This window comes from Taudactylus pleione, unplaced genomic scaffold (genome assembly GCF_031769625.1).
Source record: "Taudactylus pleione unplaced genomic scaffold, aTauple2 ptg000136l, whole genome shotgun sequence".
NCBI classification, from domain to species: Eukaryota; Metazoa; Chordata; class Amphibia; order Anura; family Myobatrachidae; genus Taudactylus; species Taudactylus pleione.
Window position 1 is genome coordinate 3338636 of NW_028284538.1, and position 23992 is coordinate 3362627.

At 45.8% G+C, this 23992-nt stretch overlaps 2 protein-coding genes across 5 annotated transcripts in view; one reads left to right on the forward strand and one right to left on the reverse strand.

Annotated features, from left to right (window-relative positions):
* The window catches only part of LOC148522909 (alpha/beta hydrolase domain-containing protein 17C-like), a 541817-nt gene that overhangs the window by 254602 nt on the left and 263223 nt on the right, over positions 1–23992 (reverse strand). The window lies entirely within an intron of this gene.
* LOC148522916 (uncharacterized) overlaps positions 1–23992 on the forward strand; it is a 28362-nt gene that overhangs the window by 616 nt on the left and 3754 nt on the right. The window contains exons 1-8 of one of the 4 annotated variants that reach the window (XM_088473510.1): positions 1490–1565; positions 6370–6500; positions 6631–6819; positions 7265–7388; positions 8562–8666; positions 9928–10373; positions 10661–10781; positions 18446–18537. In XM_088473510.1, coding sequence (XP_088329636.1) covers positions 6429–6500; positions 6631–6819; positions 7265–7388; positions 8562–8666; positions 9928–10373; positions 10661–10781; positions 18446–18537 — 1149 coding nt within the window. In that variant the 5' untranslated portion in view covers positions 1490–1565; positions 6370–6428. Of the gene's footprint in view, positions 1–1489; positions 1566–6369; positions 6501–6630; positions 6820–7264; positions 7389–8561; positions 8667–9927; positions 10374–10660; positions 10782–18445; positions 18538–23992 lie in introns of those variants that run through there. The other 3 variants (XM_088473511.1, XM_088473509.1, XM_088473512.1) reach the window with 3 other exon arrangements.

Below are 23992 nucleotides of genomic sequence, written 5' to 3' on the forward strand. Positions count from 1 at the left end.
CATATTAATTGGTTTGTTATTTTTCATACAATTTGAATGAATAGATATTGTATCGACTGCAGACGGGGCTATTCATGTTGCTTGCATTGAAAACAATGTTTTCTTCTATCCATAGTTGACTGACGGGTTGATACCTGTCAATCGCATGATATGGATATTTGACAATTCTATATGGATTAAGGGGGGTATCCACTAGACGATAAAGTTGAACGATAATGAAAAAATCGTTTGATAATCGTTCGAACATCGTTTGAACATCGTTTGCAAATCATGCAGTAATGGTGCGTACACACTGGGCGATAAAGTGGACGACTGAACGATAACGATATCGTTATCGTTCAGTCGTCCACTTTATCGTCCATTTTTAAACCCAAAAAGATGAACGATGACGACGACGCGCGTTCCCGCGGGTCGTTCGTCATCATCATTCATCGGGCTGACATGCAGGCCAACCTGACGATCTCGTCAGGTTGCTGCATGTCAGGGAATGGGGGAGAGAGCCCGGCGCTGAACAATATCGTTAATGATATCGTTCAGCGGCTGTGCTCAATGTCATAAACGACATTGAGCACAGCCTGCCGGGGACACACTAGACGATATCGCTCAGGGAGCATATCGTCTAGTGTGTATGCACCTTAATTGTTTCTAACGATGTACGATGCGCGCTCCCGCTGGTCGTTTGATCGTCTCCTCCATCGACTGAACATGCAGGTCAATTTCACTTGATTGCTTACACATCGTTTACACATCGTTTACACATCGTTCACGCTGAACGATCAAACGATGAAACACTGTCTGCCCACTATAGCTGAAAGCTCTCAATCACAGATTAAAGGTGCATACACACTAGACGATATGCTCCCTGAGCGATATCGTCTAGTGTGTCCCCGGCAGGCTGTGCTCAATGTCGTTTATGACATTGAGCACAGCCGCCGGGCTCTCTCCCCCATTCTCTGACATGCAGCAACCTGACGAGATCGTCAGGTTGGCCTGCATGTCAGCCCGATGAACGATGATGATGAACGACCCGCGGGAACGCGCGTCGTCATCGTTCATCTTTTTGGGCTTAAAAATGGACAATAAAGTGGACGACTGAACGATAACGATATCGTTATCGTTCAGTCGTCCACTTTAATCGCCCAGTGTGTACGCACCATAAAACAACATAGTTTATTGTTAGATCTTTTGCAAATCGTTTGCAAATCCTTTGCAAATCTTTTGCAAATTGTTCAGAGTGGAAGATCATATTTCAAGGGAAACTTCAAGGGAAAATCGTTAAGAGGTTGGACAGGGATAAAATCGTCTAGTGGATGCCCCCCATTAGTTTAACATTGTTTTACTTGTTATGTCACTGGTGCTGTTTTAGCTTTTTTTTTTTTTCATCCTAAAATAAATACACAGGTGCTACAAGGGAGCAATATGCTGACCATCTATTATTGGAGCAGGAGAGACAAATATACGTTAGCAATAAGTATTATTAGGAAGGTCTGAGCAGAGCAACCACTCCCCTATAGGAGAGGACTCAACCTCCTAAGACAAACTACAAAAAAGGACCAGTGGTTCAGGTCAGATAATAGGTTTGGAGCAGTGAACCGACATACTTGAATAAAAAAATATATTTTTTACTAAATAATAAGCAAAAAAACAATGTATAAAAAAAACAAACATACAATGATTGCAACCAATATTAGATCCATAATACGAGATCCTGGAATCAATTCAAATAGCTTATGTTCCTTCTATATTGCATAAAAATAACATTTATTCTAATGATGTACCTACACATTGCTTTTCAATCTGAGAGTAAGAATCGATGAGCTTGCATTAAATAAAGTTCCTAATTCAAAACATACAGGACAGCTAATAGATAATGTGTGTGTGCGAGAACACCAGGATCATATAATAAAAACCGCAAGCTGTATAATCTCTGAGCATGAATGCTATTCCCTGTCACTGTATATGAGCAAATGGCAGTATCCGTGCCGGGATATGTCTCCCAATCGGTGATGTTTGTAAATCATGTACGCTAAGAGTCAAAGGTTGCAGCATTTTCATATGATATGTATAAGTGTTTCATTACGTTTAATGGATTGTTTTACTTGGATAGTTTATCTCAATCTACCATTCCAATGCCACCCATATTTACCTACTGAAATCGCCCCTTCTGTATTAGGTAACCTTTCCATCAAGCTTCTGATTTGCACCAATATAATTTCCACACCATTGCATCCTCCTCTCATATATTGTCTCCCAGTGACTAGAATATACCCCGCAATCAATGTGTTCTGCAACAGGATCCCTCTACATATTCTGTTATACCCCTTTTACACCGGAGCTAAAACCCGGGTTATTGCAGGGTTAACCCGGGCAGCTCCTTGGGGTAAAAGGTGAGAGGGTTGGATCGCCAGGTCGAGTGCCCCGGCAATCCAACCCAGGTAACTTGCAGGGTTTAACACGGGAGAAACCCGTGAAACCCTGCAGTGTGAACGGTGCACTCCGGGTCACAATGACCTGGAGCGTGCCGCATGCCGGCCGCTTGGTCCGGCTTCAGTGGCGCTTGGAGATGACGTCATCTCCAAGCGTCCACTTCAATGCCGGAAAAGCCGGGTCTATGCAGACCTGATTCCGGTGTGAATGGCGCCGACTCGGGAATGTCCTGGGTCGGTGCTGGCTAAACTCTGGGTCTGATCCGGATTGGAACCCTGTTCCAACTCCGGGCCAGACCTCGAATTTAGGTGTAAAAGGGGTATTATACATCAGCTAAGTCTGTGTCAGTCCCTATTATATGGTCTTTCAATGACTTTCAGAAGAAAATTGAGTGCTTGCTGTCTGACCTCATCCGTCCACTCTCTGGAAACACACTTGCTGATGGAAGCTGATCGCTGTCCTCTGTAATCACTTGTATTTTACCCCAGTTTTCCTAATGCTGGCCATACATGAGATATCGCCCCATGTGACCTTAATATGAGCCCCGTACTTAATGATGATCTGATTTGTTATCATTCTGATCATTGTCTTGAGTGTTCGTACAAATATGTTGTTTTTTTTCATTGCTTTCAATTCACAAACACAGACAAAATTCACTTTGCACCTGGATTGCCATATGTCATTTTCCTGTGCATTTCTAAAGGTGCCTACACACTTGGCGATGTGCTCACGATCCGACATCGTGTCCGATTTCACCTTGAACTCTCCCCAGCAGCTCCCTGGCAGTCGTGGGCATGGTTTGGTGTTAAAAACTGTCCAATGTGACAAACGATCTATCGTGCCTGAGATTGGCAAATCTGCCCTAAGCACGACAGATCTGAAAATGCGATGTACGACCTTCGGGGATGCGCATCGTGAGTAGACACTCAAGATTAGAACATATTTTATATGTGTTGTTGTCATGTAAAATAGCTCTAAGTGTGTAGTCACCTTAAAGTATTGGTGGTATGGTGTGAAGGATTCTTGGAATATCTTCTATACCAATAATTCAGTTTCTAATTTTTGTTTGCATTGGACTTTTTAACTTTGTTTGGGTCTCTGTTAACCAGCAGTGCAGACGCCCACTTGAGAAACTGCCTCCTGGGGCACAGGACCTAATTTTCATTTTTAATTTGGATCTCCTTACCTCATAGATAAGTTTATGGAAGTTGCTGCTGTTTACCACCAAACTTGACCAAGTCTTAGGGACGAGGGCATTTCAAGAGAGGACGGGGCCTGTGTGCAGTCTTTCAGGGGCCCCCTCCTCTCCAGTGGCCAGCTGCGCACGTGGCGGCCATTTTCCAGGCGTTTTGGACAGGGTTGATACTGGCACCAACGTGGGACTCCGGCGGAGGAGTGGTAAATATTAAAAATATATGGGTGCAGGATGTGCGGTGTGGGCCTCCCCTGGACCCAGGGGTCCGTGTGCACCACACACCCTGCACCCATTATAGAAACACCTCTGCTTAGTGGTCAGTTTACCAGGCTGCAGTTTTGCTGGGGTTTTAAAACTCCTGCAATTCACCAGCAGATTGAAGCGCAAAACCACTGAACTTACTATTCAGCGGTTTCAGGTGATTTTGTAAAACGCTGTTTTATGGAGTTTTTGTGGTGGGTTTTTTTTTCCAGGGGATTTAACCAAACCATCAGAATACTGCTATATAACCGCCATAAAAAAACCTTAATCTTTTTGGCGAGGTGACTAATCCTAATACACGTAAAATTAGGGCAATCATTATGTATTTCATAAGGCGGCAGATAACATTATTCATCCTCTTATCGGGAATATTCTTTTTTATTAATATAATAAGGAATAGTAGGGAAAAATACTATTGGGTTATTTTATTAATACTATATATAATAATTATATTAAAGGGGCAATATTAATTAATTGTTGATTGGTGTCTAGAAATATATTTTCATGACTGGGCAACATTTATTTTAACTATTCCAGTGCAGCGTTGCTAACCAACAAATATAACCTATAAATATTTGACTTTTTTTGAAAACTACATTTCTATAGTCCCAGCTCTGGGACTTAACTGCTTAAGGTGCTGCAGTTACTAGACATTGTTTCACTGCCATAGCTTACTGTAATATGTATTATAAATGAGAACTGTATTTACTATAGCATTACACATTCAGTCTACATTGGGTGCATAATGCTGACACTTTCTCCTTGATGGCACACCATCATTAAAGTTTAAAAATTTTTAATCCAGTTTTGGTTATCTTGGTTACATGGCACTGGTTCCCGGCCACAAAGCCAATCTCTGACCACGTTTAAATAGATCTATGTATTGGGTCAATGTTTTCCAAACTCTGCCCTCAAAGCCTGCTAACAGTCTTGGATTTAAGAATATCCAGGCGAGCACAGGTGACTTAGGGCCTAATTCAGCACGGATCGCAATTACGATCGCAGCTGTGTAATCCCACAACATGAAGGTGCAAAATATGCTAATTTCTGCCACAGCTCAGCCAGCATATAGACTCCTACTGCTGCTTTCTCACATCCGTAATATCTTGCAGTCCTGCGTATACATCGGTAACATCGGAGAACATTGGTCCGTCATGCACAATTACAGCAGGCCTGACCCGTCGCAGAAATTGCAAGTCACACGCAATAGTAGTGCTTCCAAGTGGTGTAGCAAAGCTAAAGGAGGAGTGGCCAACCTACTGCAGGAGTATATCTAGCCCTTTACAAGCGCTGGACTGCTCTTGCTCCCTGGATCCCGTCCTTTCTCCATATTGTGGCTCTGTGTGAACATTTGGGGCTATTCTCTTCCATTCCCCATCAAACACACCAGAAATGCAGCATTACTGTCGGGTGCAGACCGCTGCTTTTTCTTGAGTAGAGCAGTGTTGAAAGCCAGCATTAGCAAACACTGTAGGCCATCCTGCTCTTAACCAGTCCAACATTAAATCCATAGCACCCACATTTAATAATTACCCCTCCTTCTCACCAGACCAACATTAAATTGATAAAGTGATTAGTATTCCCATTTAATAAACAGACCTATCCCCCTCCCAGCCCCAATAAATTAATAGCATCCCATTTAGTATACAGATGTATTTCCCCAGCCACAACATTGGATTCAATTAATTTATTTCCCCACTCATCAGCCCCAACATGAAATTAATAGGCTAATAATTAAATAGGAGTACTATTTCCCTCAACTAGCCCCAATATCAAATTAACAGCCCAAAATCTGTGAGTGGGCATAACTGCACAAATGTAGCTCTAGGCCCAAATGTAATAGGGTGAGAGTTTAGCAAATGTAATAAAGTCACATGTGCATGTTTTTGAGACTCAAAAAACTCCTCAAGATAACTCTCATCAAGGTGTTTCCTGCATTGAAAATACAACTCGATCAGTGTATTAGTGTGAGAGTTTTACTGCTAAACTCACATTTTCTAAACTCTCACCCTATTACATTTGGCCCCTTGTGTTCATCCTAGCACCCTGCACTTGTCGCAACCCGTGCAGTTCCTCTTTCCTGTCTCGGGTGTCACTCTCTGCTCTGGTGCTTCTAGCCCTCTCGTCTGTATCTCCGCAGTTTGATGCATCAGCTGAGTGTGCTAGAAGCACCAGAGCAGAGAGCGACACCCCAGACAGGAAAGAGGAACCGTACCGGTTGCGGCAGGTAAAGGGTGCTAGAATGAACATGAGACCCCCATGAGTTGCAGTTGGATTACTGAACATGTGTGCCAAAACTAGCCATACATCCCATTGTTTTCCTCAACAGACTTACTGATCCAATTGAAACTCTGATGACCTGACCTATCATACTTTACTAGTGCGTGCGTGCGTGCGTGCGTGCATGCGTGTGTGTGTGTGTGTGTGTGTGTACTTTACATTGTTAGATCACTAGTTTGATTTAAATTACATGTCTATGTCTGTAGAGGTCGTCTCATAGTTGGGTGAAGGCGTATCCTGCCACCATCTTATAGACTGACTCAGGATGGACAAGGATCACATTACTGACAGAATATTACAGTTCACCTTGGAAATCATCTACCTGCTGACTGGAGAGGTGAGGGATTCTGGGAACATCACTGTGGCATCACTACACTTACTCAGTAAAACATGGACCTGCCAAACACTATAGGTTAGTAAGCCCTGTCTATGTATTGATATATTTTACTATGTATCTCATTATTTAGGATTACTTGCCAGCAAAGACATTCAGTGAGCGTGTCACTCCCGGCAGTGGTTCCAGTTTGTCAGGAGGATGTAGCAAGACTCAGAGCCCCATCACAGAGCCCCCACCTCACTCACTGATACATGAGAGAGACCATGACCAGAAGATCCTGGATCTCACCAACAAGATCATTCAGCTGCTGACTGGAGAGGTGATTGCTGGGAATGGGACATTATACACAGCGGCGTCACTAAGCTAGGTGACACCTGGCTGACAGGGATCCCGCCTCTTGCGTGCCTGAGGAGTGGCCTCGTGCCACTCTTGGGGTCGTGACCGCAAGTCACACACCCCGTTCTCTGCACTAAATGGGCTTAGAAGCAGGGGAGAGGCTGGGTGCTGCCACGCTGAGTAAGCCCGTCTTACTCAGAATAGCAGCAGCTGCTGGGCAGACCCCAGCCTCTCTCTGTAGTGTGGCTGCTGAGTGACACCATCCGAGGGGGGTGAAACCAAAATACTTAGAGCAGCTCTGCTATTTTGGGGTCATCCCTTCGGTTGGTGTCACCCAGTGCGACCCGCACCCCCCTAGTGACGCCAGTGATTATACAGTACCACCGGGGGATGTGTCTGGGTGATGACTGTATCCTTGTGTGTGTCAGGTTCCTGTAAGGTGTCAGGATGTCACTGTCTATTTCTCCATGGAGGAGTGGGAGTATTTAGAAGGACACCAGGATCTCTACAAGGACGCCATGATGGAAACTTGCCGGCCCTGCTCACCTCTCAGTAAGTCTTTTTTTTTTCTAATTGAAATTCAAAATAAAAAAGGAAACAAAAGTAAAATATACATAATATACATAGCTACTAATAATCAAAGGGTCACTAAGTCTGGAGGAAGAAATTCAACTTCCATAAAGGTCATGATGGCACTCTGCGTCCATGTATCTTCGCCACACCATAGAGGTGTGCAGAAATGAGTGACGATTGCTTGCTGTAATAATGCTAATCAGCGCAGACGTTAACGTAGATAGATTTCTACAACTAGATGTTACCTTCTGCACTCTTGGCAGCTAAGAGGTTTGGTCATAGACTCATTTTCTAAAAAGAAGGCGCATTGGAACAAATGATTAACCACTTGTTTGGCGCGGTTGCACCAGATGCGTCCAAGCATAAACGCCCTGTGGGTGGCTTCTGGAAGATAATCTTTCATCAGCCGCCAATCTCAACGAGACCTCCCGGCCCCTCTGCACCTACGGCTTCCACCCCAGTGTCTGCCAATCACTGCTGGGCGCAGTGATCGCCCAGCCCACCCCCACCCAGTGGCTGCAGAGAGGAGTAGTTGCTCTGCTCCTGTGTACATACCGTGCTGCTTCTCTTCTCTGCAGCTACCTGGGTAATGTAATAAATGGACACCTCCTGTGTATACCAGTGACTGCTCTTCTTTGCAGACGCCAGGTAAAGTTTGCACTGTGACTGGGAACAGGGGGGCAGTTGTGGGGGTTGCTGCCAGGCTGGCCTTGTGGGACGAGGCATGGGATCACAGGGGCCGTGAGTAATGTAAATTCCGGGATTTTCTGAAAAATTATTTTTTATTTTTTATTTTTTTTCCCCTGATTTATAGTGGGAAAAATAGATTTTTGGAAAATTGATATTAGTATCGATGGTTCCACGTTACCTTTTGATTATGGTTAAATAGTTTCAGGTTCTTGCACATTATACCATAAAAATGGCTACTTTTATGGTAGATATAAAAAATTTTTGCAAACATAATATATGTATTGATCACATCATTTACCATGTGAGCTTGAAATTCCACTTCCAGTGTCTTGAATGCAGCTCTCAGCCTTATAAATCGGCAAAGTTGAATAAAGCTGCCAGAATGTGACCTGAAAAACACAGTGAGTGAGGGAAGCAAACACATATTCACTCCATATATAATATTATTTCATGAATTTACAGTGAACAACATGACCTCGCTGGTTAATAAAGGAAAGGCCGATACGCCCTTGGCTTCTGAACTGGTTCTTCACTGCAATAACTGTATTGATGACTGTCCCACAGAAGGTAATATACTTACATCAGGTGACGGCTACGTAACTACTGACATTCTTTCCAAAAATGCCTGATGTTTGCTGGAGATAATACAGATGTTACTGTAACACTATGGGGTCTATATACTAAGCAGTGTTAGGAGACAGAGTGGAAAGTGATAAGGTGTCAGCCAATCAGCTCCCAACTGTCATTTTTCAAACACAGCCTGTGACATGACAGGAGCTGATTGGCTGACACCTTATCACTTATCACTTTTCACTCTGTCTCCTAACACTGCTTAGTAAATAGACCCCTATATTACTGATGCCATCCTTATAGCATTGTAGGGATGTCAAAAGTCTTCAAGAAATTGTATGTATTTAGCTTTATTTATGCCTTTATGGGATATTGCACATACTTGGTCTCTTCCGATATTAAAGTATCCTTCAACCTAAAATACAGACAATATAAATTGGCCCCTTGTAATGCTTACACATTTTTTACGTTTTTTTAATTTCAGGAGTTGATCATGACTAAAATATATATGAGATAAAGTTGGGATAATGGAGTACAGTGATTTATATGTAAAGCAGACTCATCAGTGATCCAAATCTTGTCAACTGTTTGGCTTTTAGTGGGTCATGATATCTCCGCTGCACATCAAATCCATCTTGAGCTAAAATATCTGTCCCTAACATGCACACTCCCCCGCTTACAATAGCTCCCCCCCCCCCCCCCCCCCCCACCGATGACACATGCTATCAGAACCCAGTCGGGACAGGTGAAGCCGCCCCACTCTTACCTGGCTGAGTTGCCGTGTGGTGTGAGCTCTGTATTCCCCGTGCCAGACTTTGCGCTCACCAAGTTTTTGTCTCCCGAGGCAGGCTAACCGCATAATCTGACGGGAGAAAGCGGGGAAGAGGCAGATCGACATAAGAAAGAGGGAAAACTTGCGACACAGACAGTGGGGGTGTCAGACAAAAAACTGAGGAAAGGGGGAGCGAGTGAGACAGAGGTGGATAGAACGAGATAGACGAGAAAAGAAAGTGGTAGAAAGATGGGAAGGTGGAGAAAGAGAGGGGGAAAAAAACACTTTAATACCGGAAACAATAGAGTCACCACTCCAAAATACTAGTGTAATTCGATTATTGAACCTCCAAAGTACCATCAGTGTATGGGAGCTATCACATATAATATTATATGTAATGTTATGCTTCAGGTATTGCTTTGGGCAACTTGTCCACGTGGTAAAGCATATATAAATTTTAAATAACAAAGTATCGGTTCCCTACAGATGGATCCAGTAGAAGTAATTTACCAGGCGGATGCCTTAGTCCTCTTTGTTCACCAGATTGTACAGAAGAAGGAATTGATGTCTCACAGGATGGTACAAAGGAAAATGACAAAATCCCACAATGTAGCAGAGAGGGAGAAGACAAAATGGAACCAGATGGTAACGAGAAAGATGGTCATTTCACACAACATGGCGGAGAGGACGGTAATATCCCGCACAATGGTATAGAGGAAGATGATGATATCCTACAAGATAGTATAGAGGAGGATGATACTATTACGCAAGAGGATGATGACCAGATACAACAGGATAGTGAAGAGGATGACCCTGTACCACAAGATGGTAAAGCGGATGTTGATACCATGAAAAAATACTGTAAATGGGAAGATGACAAAACCCTGAAGGATTGTAAGCAGGAAGAAGACGAGGTCTTACCGTATTATGGGGTAGGCCAGACTAGGCCGCATTCTCTGTCGGAGGTTCCCAAACTCCGCCAGTATTGTCCACATTTAAAGGATCTCCATGCTTGAGCACAGGTGACTTAATTAGTACCTCAGTCAATTTGATTTAACCACCTGGACTCAAGCATGGATGTCCTTAAAACCTGGACTGTAATGGTGGAGTTTGGGAACCTCTGCTCTATGTAATAGCACGTCATTTGATTATGAACCACATAACCCTCAGCCAGCCACCATGTTTTAATAACATATTTTTTATTTTTTGTGTCCCTTAGGAGGAGCTTCTGAAAGATGTGAAGATTGAGATTCTGTCAGACGATGAGTGGGAAGAAGAGACCTTTCTGTGGGGTTTACAGCAATACAAGGGGGAAAACATTCATGAAGGTATAAACACAGGTGAGGTCTATACACTCTCTGCCACTATGGTTCATGCAAGGCTTTCTGTTGAATAATTTGACATGATTCTGAGAATTAGAGAGAGTCAGATGTCATTGTGATTGAGACAAGTCTATGCAGATGGGTTGGGTACGGAATGCCGGCGTTCGGGATCTCGGTGGTCAGAATCCTAACACTGGCATCCCGATAGAGGGCCTGATTCAGACCCGCTCGCAGGCGAGTCGATGGTGGCCCAGTGCGCATGCGCACAACGGAGCCGGCTCCGTCGTGCGAATGCGCGAGACCTGGATAGCGACGGGCAATCCGTTGCTCCGGTTCTCGTACCAAAGGGGGCGTGCTGTCGATGTTGAGTGACAGCACGCCCCCTTTGGTGGGCGGGCCGGGGGCGTGGCTGCCCAGACGGAGGCGTGATGTCAGTGGGAGTGCTTTCGGCTCTGTTAGAGCCAAAAGCACTCTGGGGCTTGCGGCAACGAGACCCTACCACAAGGGTCTCGTCACAAGCCCGATGGTCGCGATGGTCAAGACCATCTTCCTGGCCGCTCACTATAGCTGTGGGTGGTCACCCACAGCTATGCGAGCGGCCAGGAGGTCACTCTGAAAAACAAGAAGGACGGCCCTGATTCAGAGCGAGCGCTCTGTCAGAGCGTCCGGCTCTGAATCAGGGCCAGAGTTAGTATACCGACACTTGTTGGTCGGTATGCTAATCCTTTCCTTACCCTAACCCTCCTTCCCTGGTGCATGAACATAACCTCCCATCCTAGTGCCTAAAACTAACCACCCCCTCCCCGCACCCAAAACCTAACTCTCCCCCTAGTGCCTAACCTTAACCCCCTAAACCTGACCCTCCCCCAAACCCCCACCCCAATCCTGCTACTTTCTTTGTGTACCGGTGGTCATGATGCCGGCCGTGGGATTCTGGCCGGCGTTGGGATTCTGGCACCGGTAATGTAAGCTTCGCCATGCAGAACGTATCCCATGCAGATGCCTTGGGCAGGTCACTATTAAAACTTTATTTTACATGCCCTGATTTTGGAATATACACTGTTTTTTTTTTTTGTTTTGTTTTTTTTATTCTCCTTATCCCCTCGTTTCCTAATGCATTCTAATGCATTTTTAGACCCATTTACTTGAATTTGAAACCAGTTTACTCCACACAAATGACCCCTATGTTGTATAACGTCATATTGCTGTACAGAAGTTTGTCTTGTGCATTACTGGAAGTACAGTGGTCCTTCTTTTAGTAATGGGCACAAAACACTGTTCACACGTTGGGGGCTTTACATGTTTGTTCAAATAAAGACAAATTAAACATTGTCTTTTTCTTCATTTTATTTTCTTCAGGGTCTATAGGGTCCACAGGAATTACCTTGGGGTATGTAGTTGGAATGCTTCAATGCACCAAACAGCTAAAGCTTTGGGGCTCCCAGCATGCACTGGTCCTCCTCCCTAAATACCCCGGCCTCAGCCACAGGCATTCAGTTTTTTTTGTTTGGTGTGCGGCAAGACGCAGTCACACTTATTATGCAGCGGAACTGCCTAGGCAGTCCTAAGCATTTTACTTTTATGATTTACCTTAGTTTTTCAACATCAGCTGTACCAGCTGACGGTAATGACGCTGTACCGCTATATGCCCTGAGATTTTCGGCAGGGCTTTTGCTGATGTCTGGACTGCAGTCGGATTATGGAGATGACAGGTAAGCGATTCCTTTCAGGGAATCGCGCGCAGCAGTCCTGGCCTCCGGTGAAAGACGCATCGGAGGTGGCTGCGGGTGAAGGCCTCGTGTAATGTGTTCTCAATAAGGCGGCAGCGGCTATATTGTCGGCCGCCGGGGACGGCTGCCAAGACGCACTAGTCAACGTCTTGCTATCGTGAGGTCAGCGTACCCGGCCGTCAAAATCACAGTCTAGGGGAGATACGCGCTCCTGCCCCCAGACGCAATCTTCCTGTTCCGGAGTCCCGTGTCTGGTTTATTATATCTGACCACCTCGTGTAATGAGATGCTCTCAGTGTGTGTGTGTGTGTGTGTGTGTGTGTGTGTGCTCTGTATACCTCTCCCTTTGGTTTGGAATATATCGCTCTATATCCTAGCATTACCCCGGCGGGGCTGGTTAGTTGATTCAGAGTCCATATTGCTTTAGCAGTTGTGCGAAATTTATGCATTGTATGTGACTGTAATGCTCGCTGCTGTATTTATACTGCTTTTTGTTTTCCAAACTGTCAGTTATATCTATCACTGTTTCTCCTCATCCCTCTGGAAAGGTGTGTGGGTTTTTTTATTGATAAAGGTCACATTGCATTTATACTGTAAACCTTATATCATTTATACATTGTCATGTCTGAAGGTAAAGGTGAGAAGAATGACCCGTCAGTGCTACGATCCTATAAGTCCTGTGCTGCAGGATGTTGACCAGGATGGATTGTGTAGTAATTGTTGTAAACAGCTACCTAGTGTATCCGGTACACCTGCACCAGCACTAGAGCCACCCGAGTGGATGGTCGCTTGATCTCAGATTTTGTCACACTTAGTGGACAAAGCCGCAGAAGCACGGGCTCCGGCTGTAGTGCCTCATGTTATGGGGTGTTCACAGCATTTACGTCTTTCTATGTCTATGCTTCCCATGAATCCCTATTGGATTAATTCTACTGCTCACTGTAGTCAGTTCGCCGCCGTCTTCAGCCTCTCCGCAGGCAGATAGACCAGTGGCGGTGAAACAGAGGCATAAAAGAGGTGCTCGTCACTCGTTGCTTCAAGAGTCTGACTCTGCCTCCTCATCAGGCTCTGATACTCAAAGTTCTGGGTCTGTCTCAGTGAAAGAAGACTATCAGTCCCTTGTGGATGTTCCCTCTCTGGTAAGATCGTTTAGATCTGTCCTCAGACGTCAGTGAAACCTCCTCTTCCTCCATACTAAGAAGCCAATCTTTAGACGTCAGAGTGACTTAAGATGCTTACACACTTGGCGATATTTTATACGATTTGGCCGATTCCGACGCATTGTGGCGACAAATCGTGTAAAACATGCCCAAATCGTGAGTGTCTACTCACGAGGCCGATGCGTGTCCCCGCAGGTCGTACATTGCATCTTCAGATCTGCCGTGCTTTGGGGCAGATTTGCCACTCTGGAACACTATGCACTGGAAAAAGTTAAGGATGCACGATAGATCGTTTGTCACATTGCACACCAAATCGTGTGCAGGACTGCCAGGGAAGAGTTCAAGGGAAATCGTTCACTATGTCGGATCGTGAGCAACATCGCCAAGTGTGTAGGCACCATAAAGATTATTTCCCTCAGTCTGGGTAACTGAACATCTCATGTTTGAAGCATGGAGTACTCCTAGTAAGCATTTCCATGCTACAAGGAAAATAACCGCTCGATATCCATTTGCACCAGGAGAGTGTAACAAATGGGAAGTTCTCCCAACGATAGATGCTCATGTGACAAGATTGATCAGGAGCGCTACGTTCCTGCTGCATCCCCTTTGAAAGAGGTTACAGATTGTCAAGTTTTCGATCATTTGAAATCCATGTTTTCATTATCTGGATCTTTTACCAGGCCAGCTATGGCTGTAGCCTGGGTAGCCAAGGCTATGGAGGATTGGACAAAGTCTCTGGAAGATACTATGCCTGATGCAACCAGAGAGCAGTAGTCTCTTCTCAGTCACATGCAAGGGGGGAAGAGGTTATCGACGCAAGTATCTAGGGTTTCGGCAAACTCAGTTGCAGCCCGAAGATCCCTTTGGCTAAAGCTCTGGAAGTCGGATGCAGGGTCCAAAAAGGCTCTAGAATCTGCCTTTTAAGGGGAACGTGCTGTTTGGACCAGAGCTGGATAACATAATGACTTCTTTGGCAACACCGAAGTCTGCTGAATTGCCATCTACGACTACTTTTAGGAGGCAGTTGTCATCTCTGTCCTTTCATCCACTTAGGACAAACAATCCTCCTCCAGACGGTCATTCCTACAGGAAACCGCAGCCCAAGAAATCTTGGTCAGCCAAGCGCCCTGCTTCCAAATTAGACTGTAAGCCTACTGTCTTATGGGACGGGCCTCCCCCTGCGGGGGTCTCAGGGTTAGAGGCCGACTTCTACAGTTCACCCAGGCCTGGCATCAGACAGCTACAGATGCCTGGGTGCAAGAGCTGGTCGCTCATGGTTATGCCATCACGTTCCTGAGGCATCCCCCTCAGAGGTTTGTTGGTACAACCCTTCCTGCAGACCCAGTCAAAGCTTCAGCCTACCGGGAGTCTATAGGGGCCCTCCTGAGATCAGGAGTCCCCGTTCCTGTGACGCAACAGGGAAGGGGTTATTATTCAAATTTATTTTTGATTCAAAAGCCTGAGTCACACCGCCCTATTCTGAATCTGAAGTCAATTATGCTGGCGATGGAGACTGGAAACTTCATGGTCTCCCTGGACATACAAGATGCATATCTGCATGTCCCGATTGCAAGATCCCACCATGTCTTTCTCAGATTGGCGGTAGATCAGCAACATTACCAATTTCAGGCTCTACCCTTCGGTCTACCCACAGCCCCTTGAGTATTTACCAAGATAATGGCAGTCATGACAGCTTATCCCAGACGACAAGTCAGGATACTGCCATATCTAGACGACCTCCTTATATTTGCACAATCTCAGGAGATGATACAATTGTCTGCTTACAAGAGCACAGCTGGGTAATTAATTGGAAAAAGTCTTCTCTTTCTCCAACTCAGCAGATGGTGCACTTGGGGGCGCTGCTGGACTGGACTCCCTGGGACAGAGGATTCTTCTACCAGAAGAAAAGATTGTGGCACTACAATCTTGTGTTTGCAGTCTACTCTGCAAGCAAACAGTGTCAGTTTACTTGGCAAGGCAGGTGCTGGGCTCCATGGTAGCCACATTCGACATGGTGGCTTATGCCCAGTTCCACTCCAGGTCCCTGCAGCATTGGATTCTGGCTCATTGGGATGGTCAGTATCGTCAGATAGTGTCTCAGATTATTCGCATCTCACCAGAGGTCCGGCTCTCCCTAGCTTGGTGGCTGGATATGACTCATTTAAACAAGGGTTGTCCGTTATGGATCCTGGAATGGGTACTCCTCACCATGGATGCAAGTCTGCGAGGATGGGGAGCGGTGACAGGTTATCACGCCTTTCATCGAAGGTGGACTGTCCAGGAAAGTCACCTGCCAATAAATATATTGGAGTTCGTGCAGTGCACAAAGCACTCATAATGGTGCAGGACCTCCTACAGGGCAGGTCTGTCCAGGTTCAGTCCAACAATGTGACAGCAGTGGCCTACATCAATCATCAAGGAGGCACACGAAGTCCGGCAGCCATGAAGGAAGTGGCAAAGATTCTGTTGTGGGTAAAATGCCATCTTCCAGCAATCTCGCCAATATTCATCCCAGGTGTACTTAACTGGGAAGCACCCTTTCTAAGTCGCCAGGACATACACCCCGGAGAATGGGCTCTTCATCCAGATGTATTTCAACTCCAGGTGGACAGGTGGGGATTACCGGACTTTGACCTCATGGCGTCATATCACAACCACAAGGTCCCCAGGTACGGGTCCTGAATAAGGGACCCCTCAGCCGCCTTTTGTGGAAGCTCTGGCGGTGAGGTGCAGCTTCAGGTTGGCATACCTGTTTCCTCCAATCTCCCTCCTTCCAAGAGTTATCTGGAAGGTAGCAGGATTATACTAAAACCAGGATTTACCTCGGCTGGCTTTGACGGCATGGCTCTTGAGTCTTCCGTCAGAGGTTTCTCTGCTTGCGTGATTCAGATGATGCTGAGGGCAATGAAGCCTGCTTCCGCCCGCATCTATCACAGAACTTTGGCATTAATTTTTCTTTGGTGTTCTCACAGAAAATATGACCCTAAGATTTTCAAGGTATCGAGTACTTGCTTTTCTTTTAAATTTAGGTCTTCGCCTGACTACCCTGAGAGTCCACGTTTCTGCTTTGACAGTTTGGTTCCAGCGCAAGATTGCCCCTTTGCCGGATGTTAGAACATTCTTACGGGGGTTCTTCGGCTGCAACCTCCATTTCTCCCACCGGTGGTAAGTGGGATTTATCTTTTGGTTCTCGGCATTGCAATCACCTCCCTTTGATAAGGGGAACTTGCGATGGCTGACAACGAAGACCCCTTTTCTCTTCGCTATTTCTTCAGCTCACAGAGTTTCAAACTTGGCAGCACTGTCATGTTGCTCTCCATATTTGATTTTTCATCAAAATAGAGCTATCCTCCGTAGCAAGACGGGCTACCTCCCAAAGGTTGTTTCCAATTTTCATATAAATTAGGAAATTGTAATCCAGGCCTTTCAGTCTTCAGATCTGTCTACAGGTGAAGCTACCCTGGATGTGGTTCGAGCCCTTTGTGTTTATGTAGTTCGTACCAACTCCATCAGGAAATCAGATTCTCTCTTTGTATTATTATATGGATTTCACAAACGAGGCTGGCAGGCAAACAAACAAACAAACTTTGGTTCACTGGCTGCGTATAACTATTTCTCAGGTCTATACACAGGCTGGTCTCCCTGTACCTATCAAGTTGACAGCGCATTCCACTCGATCTGTGGGACAATCATGGGCGGTTAGACATGGTGCCTCGGCTGAACAGCTGTGCAAGGCAGCCACTTGATCTTCCATCAATACTTTTATCAAATTCTATGCATTTGATACTTTTGATTCCCAGGATGTTTCCTTTGGGCGGTCTTAAGGGAACTGCTTTAGGACGCCCCCAAGGTCATTCCTGTGGACTCTATGGACCCTGAAGGAAAAAAATAAGAGTTATGGTATAACAACCTTTGTTAACTTTTTCTTCAAGGTCCATAGGGTCCACAGGGTGCCCACCCTGACATACCTGGCCTCAGTTGGCATATGTTCTTTAGCCTTTTTGTATCACTGATTCCCTCTATTCGTATGTTGAGTGTCTCTTGTGTACATTGTACTTCCTTCTCCACTCGCCGTCTCTTGCCGTTAGTCTGAATGCCTGTGGCTGAGGGCGGGGTATATAGGGAAGAGGAATAGTGCATGCTGGGAGCTCCAAAGCTTTAGCTGTTTGATGCATTGGAGTGTTCCAACTACATACCCCAAGGTAATTCCTGTGGACCCTATGGACATCGATGAAATAGTTAACAAAGGTATGTTATACCATAATTTTTCTGAGCACCATGGGCCTGATTTCAGGATTTACGCTAATGCAATCGCAGCTGCAATATCTCACGGATGGCTTTTGCGAAAATATGCTAATGTTCTCAAAGCTTACCCGAGCATAGAGACGCCCACTGCTGCCTTCTCCTATCCGTCCGATGACGTACAACAGCGTAAACAACGGTTAAGTCTGACCATCAGCAAACACTGCAGCTCTCCTGACATTCAGAGAGTTCTCATGCTGCAAAGAAGATGGCAATAGCTAATTTATGGACGCCCATGTAACTGTTTAGACGGTCAGACATGCCTGCTTGCCTAGTTACCCCCAAGTTACCTCTGTCAGACACTGACTACCTGTCTCTCAATCCTCTGGGCGAGTGTTATCGCAATTTAATCGCAGCTCGTACAGAGTGTGGCTTTGGCGCTTGCACAATGGCTCAATCTCCGTAAATATCGTCATTGCGTAAATCTCTGAATCAGGCTGCATATATAAACCTTTTTACATTCTATACGTTTGTGTGTATGTTTTTACAGGTGGATCTTGTAACAAAAATACTACAGAGAGAAGTCCCCGCGCTCTTTATCCTCACTATAAAGGCGATAAGGCTGTGTCACAGGATTACCAGGTAGAACAAACGTTAAAAATAAATTGTATGATGTCACCAGCATGGTTGATTGTGACTATCAATTTAGGTTGCTCTATTCAACTTCACTAAACAAGCCCTATCTACAATGTTTTCACTTGCTTTCCTCAAATTTTAGTTAATTTCCTATTCATCAAGGCTGTAACGAAGGAGATATCGCTCATCTCTCCTTGTTACAGACCTGCCCCGATAATTTCCACATTCACCATACTAAAGTCCCCCTATTGTGTCTGCCTTATAGATTGTGCTGTCCCACACGCTATTGCTCCCACCCGCGCATCCGCCAGGCTGGGATGGTGTGATCACCTTTCAGCTGTTGTGGCCGGGGAGAATACTAGGGTCTGGGCTAGTTTTAAGTGAAGACCGGAACACTAGTCCCGACAGCCCCTACAGCCTGCAGCTCCAGCTTCACAGTTACGGTTATTTTAGTTTTCGGCTGCTGAATCCTCCGGCGGAAAAGGATCTTTAGGCTGAACACAACTTCCTTGTGTGGATAGTGAGCAATGCGCAGCATGACCAACAAGCAGAAGGTAAGTGAAACACGCTGCTGCAGAGGGGAAATATAGTTCTTTCTGAAAAGCTGTCTCCGCAAAAGGAGCCACTTTTCGGAAGCGATAATTTTATAACATGGGAATTATGAATTCCAATAATTTTTTTGTAAATAAAAACAGTGAATTTAAAACTAAACTATACACAGGCTGATCTCCCTGTCCCTAACAAGGTGACAGCACATTCCACTCGGTTTGTGGGACCATCATGGGTGGTTAGACATTGCGCCTCGGCTGAACAGCTGTGCAAGGCAGCCACTGGGTCTTCCATCAATACTTTTATCAAATTCTATGCATTTGATACTTTTGCCTCCCAGGATGTTTTCTCAAAAGAGAATTTGTTCATGATGAAGAGCCCTAAGTTTCCTATGATACTGTGTAGAGAAGAGGCCTCTGTTGGGGCCTTTTCATCACTTAATCTTATTTTTCACCTGCTTTTGTATAAATTTTCACCTTTTTGTGTAATTTAAGTGTCAGACCCATTCATCATTTATGTAACGCAGAAGATATCACAGATATCTCCTGGTTACAAATGTGCATCGATAATTTTCAGTCCATCAAAATCCGGGAAAAAATTTTTGGGAACTTGACAGTGATACTGTACACCACCCTGAGATGGCGTACAGCATCCGATACAGCAAAGGGATCTGAGATGGATCCCTCCCTGCTCTGTCCACTTACCTGCAGCAGCTCCCTCTCGGCACCCAGAGCTCTCGCTGTGAACCAGGACCCAAGAGGGCACAGTAGTGGCGGGCAGCTGGGCTACAACGGAGAGCTGGTGTGAGGGGGGGAGGGCAAAGTCTGAGCCAGCGGTGGTGGCAACAGCATCTATGCCTAGTAGGTCCCCCGCACAGCGGCGGTGGTGGGGGACCTACAACCAACTGGCTGCATGGCTGACGGGGCGGTGGGCCAAGTCTCTGGCAGCAGAGGCTTAGCCGAGCAGGTCCCCCATCGTCGCTACTGTGTGGAGTTTGCTAAAATTACACCCGTGATTGTAATCACGATTCTTAGTAAATTCCTGAGTTGTATCATTTTCATTGAAAGTACTTTTGAGTTTGGTCGATTGTGTATTCAATCGAGTTTGCATTCTCACCCGAGTTTTTCAGTGTAAGTAGAGACCTCTCATGAGTTTGTCTTTAGTAAATTTGCAAATTGAAAAAAAGGTATGCAGTCGGGAAGCCGGCGGACCTAATCCCGACAGCCGGCTTCCCGACTGTCATATCCCGGCAAAGGTCTAAAGACAGGCGTCGATATGCCGACGCCTGTCATTAGACATACGCCGGGAACCCGATGCCCGGCATCCCGATCGTAGGGATGCCGGGTGCGGATACCCGCGGGGGGGGAGGGTTTGGTTTAGGGTTCCCGGGGGAACTTAGGGTTAGGCACCCCCCCAGGAGGTTAGGTTTAGGCTAGGGGAAGGGGGGGTTAGCGTTAGGCGCCCCCGTGGGGGACTTATGTTAGGCACCCCCACCCGGGGGACTTGGGTTTAGGCGGCGGGAAAGGGGGGTATTGGGTTAGGCACTGGGGGGAAGGTTAGGGTTAGGCACCCCTAAGGGAGGGTTAGGGGGTAGAAATAGGTTAGTATATACTTACCTTTTGACGATCGGGATTTCCTCCTCTGCCAGGATGCCGCTGTCGGGATTCCAAACACCGGGCATGGGTCCGGCGGTAAATCATACCGATTCCGAAAAAAATGCCTAAACACATCTGAGATTGCAATCTCGACCAATCACGAATCTTAGTACATTTACTCCTTAGTCTCACAGTAGTAAGCTGACCAATGCTGAGAATTAAAAAAACAAACACTTGGAGTGCGGTCATTGCAGTGCTGAAGGATAGCAAAATAGTTGCTAACACTTTATTCCTGCTTTCCCCCAGCCTTGGTAATCTTAGGTTGGACTAGGAAATATTTGTTATTACCAAAAAAGATGTCTCCCAACACCATATACAGGGTCGTGGGAGGTATCACTGGGTTCATATTTCCTGCCTCTGTACTGCTCCTTATGGACCCAAGACTCTGTCACCAGGTGGGGGAAATGGGTTGTCTTGTTACTTAACCTCCCCCTATTTCCTATTGTGTTTATTATAAATTTGCAAAGAGGGCAGGTAAGGCTGATGCTGCAGCGGGACAAACATTATGGATGCTTTATTTTTATTTTGTATTTATTTCACTAGTTATTACTACTGTGATGGAGAAGATTAATATGAGCTTCACACTGACCTGCATGTATTAAACATAGTTCATATTAGAATAGATAACCCATGGGGTGTGTGGCCTGGACAGGCATAGAGTAACACGTGAGTCTTACAGCTCTCCAGCCTAAATATCCTCTTTATCAAGCCTGTGGCTACCCCGAGACTCCTCCTTACCTTTTCCATTGTTCAAATTCCACCTGTGGCTTTCTTGGGACTCTTCTTTGCTCTGTGGTTCCTGGCTCAGCCTTTTATTCTCTGTCACTTCCCCGATGCCTGTTGTCTTCAGGAGGCTGCTCCTGGGTTGGTCTCTGCAACGCTGACTCCCCGCTGTCCCCCACTGCCTCCCGCCATTTTGGAAGTTTGCTGCAGGTCCCTGTGTAGATCCTGCTGGGGCCCTTCAATGCCCCTGAGTTCCGTGGTGCTGGACTCCCGCTGCGACCTCTTGCCTCCCCCGTTTTGAACACTGGTGTCCGTTCCTGTCTGCCTCCTGCTGTTGCACCTTCAGCTGAGACTGCAGTTTCTTCTGGCTGCTCCTGTGGTTGCTGGCTTTACTGTAATATCCTGGGCTCACTGTGACAATGGTACTCCTACTGTTCTCTTTGTTTGCTCCAGTATTTCTACTTTGCTGCTCAGTGCTACCCTGTGTAATGTTATTGCTCACACCTGCTGCTGCCCTACTGATCTGCTCACATACAAGATCCTGTTTGAGCTGACACCTCAGATCCCTTATCTCCTGTTCAGTGCTATTTTCTGGACTGTTGTTCTATTGCTGATACTTGCATACTATTTTAGTCCTCTCCTGCTGTGACTGTAACCTCCTATGCTTACCATGGAGAGACCCCTTCAGGCCATTACGGACTTGGGAAGGAGAATGGCGGCTCAGGTGGTGGAGCTGCATGCTGAATTATCTCTGTTATCTACAGTTCTGCCGCAAAGGTGGGTTGAGATTGCGCAGTCTTAGAGTCCTGCTTCCATCTTAGTGTATTGCAGCGCTCCTGTTATTGCCCAGCTGATCCCTTTGGAATCTTAGTGGGTGAAGTACTCAGAAAACCTTGCCATCATTGAAAGATGTATTGTTACAAGCTCATATTCTTCTCAACTTGCTGTTGACGGCTGTATATCTCCGCAGTCTCATTTGTCAAGTGGCCCTCTGAAAACATTTCTTGCAAAACTTCTTAATTTTGTGGATTTCGCTTTTTGCCTTCACTGGATTGGCGGCTTGTATGAGTTTGGGGGTCGGATGGTGGCGACATTCCAGAATTTCTCTGTGGGTGCCCGGAGGACTTCGGCATGGATCGGCTCCCATACCCCGAGATAGGATGACCCTCCTTGGCTGATTCATGTGCATTTGCTATCCTATACCATGTTTATTGGTTTATGTGCATTTGACTTATTTTTTTTATTTTTTTTTTAATTTTGTTTGAAGATTTTAATTTTGTCTTATCTTGTATACACATTTTTTTTTTTTTTTTTTCTCCATTAGCATTTATTTGCTTGCTGGGTTTCTTCTGTCTTATTATCCTTTTTTACTTTTCATGCTCAATCTTTTCTTGTTTAGGTTTCATTTTAGGGTAGGCTACTTTTAAATTATTTTTAGGAGTCTTTTGTTCCCCCTTTTGATCCTTGGCTAAATACACCAGGGGCCTGATTCAGACCCGCTCGCTAGATGCGGCCGCTCGCTCCCAGTGTATGGAAATTCAGCTAAGTGACGTCAAGGCATAAGCATGCCCACTAGGTCTTGGCGAGCGATCACTTTGTTTACAGACGCCCACCAGCCTGTCTTTAGCAGCCCACTAGCGGACGTAATCTCCAGGAAGTATATACAACCATCGGTACATCAGGTTCCATCGGATCTGACCGCAGCGCTTGCGGTTGACTGTACCCTACCGCAAGCACTGCGAGCACTTTAGAGTATAATTCAACTAGGTCACGTGTACTATGACGCTGCCGGCTAATTATGCATGCCTCAGAAACGGCGTTGAAACACTCAGGCACGCCTGTGTTCGCAACTCCACTCCCCCGTTACTACTGCCCTGCCCCTGTTACCACCCACAAACTGCCTCTCCTGTCACTCATTCCACTGGGCTGTCTTTGCAGGGCAAGCGAGTGCATCCCGATCGCTCGTACTAGTTTGCGCACTGCGAAGTACACACATGCACACATAAGCGAACATCGCCAGCAACGAGCGATCGCTTGCTAGTGAGCAGGTTTGAATCCGGTCCCATGTCATTAGGTACATGGGAATAGTTGGCCCCCATAATTAGGAGGGGGAGTTGTTAGGGGATCCAGGTATGGTCAACATGGTGGGGGTTGTTAATTACCTTGTTCTGTCATCTATGTTTAGGGAGATATTGGCTAATGTATATTAGGTTCTCTGTATCGATCTGATATCTGCTTGCTTCATGCTAGGCTTCCATAGAAAGGTCCACATCAGGGTGGGGTGGGGGTGGAGGGGTCCTAGCACTGGTAAAAGGGTATTATGTCTGCCACCTTTGGTTGCTCCCAGAAGCCAAACAGGTACATACACAGACATGTGACAAGTGCTTCTAAAATGGGGCACACACAACATCACAGCATATTACAAGGTCTATGACATTAAATTTTATTAAGAAATTGTTTTGACCTACAGTACACTTATAACAGACAAACATAGAGGAGAAAGGACAAACAAAGTCCTAGTGAGTTAACACCCT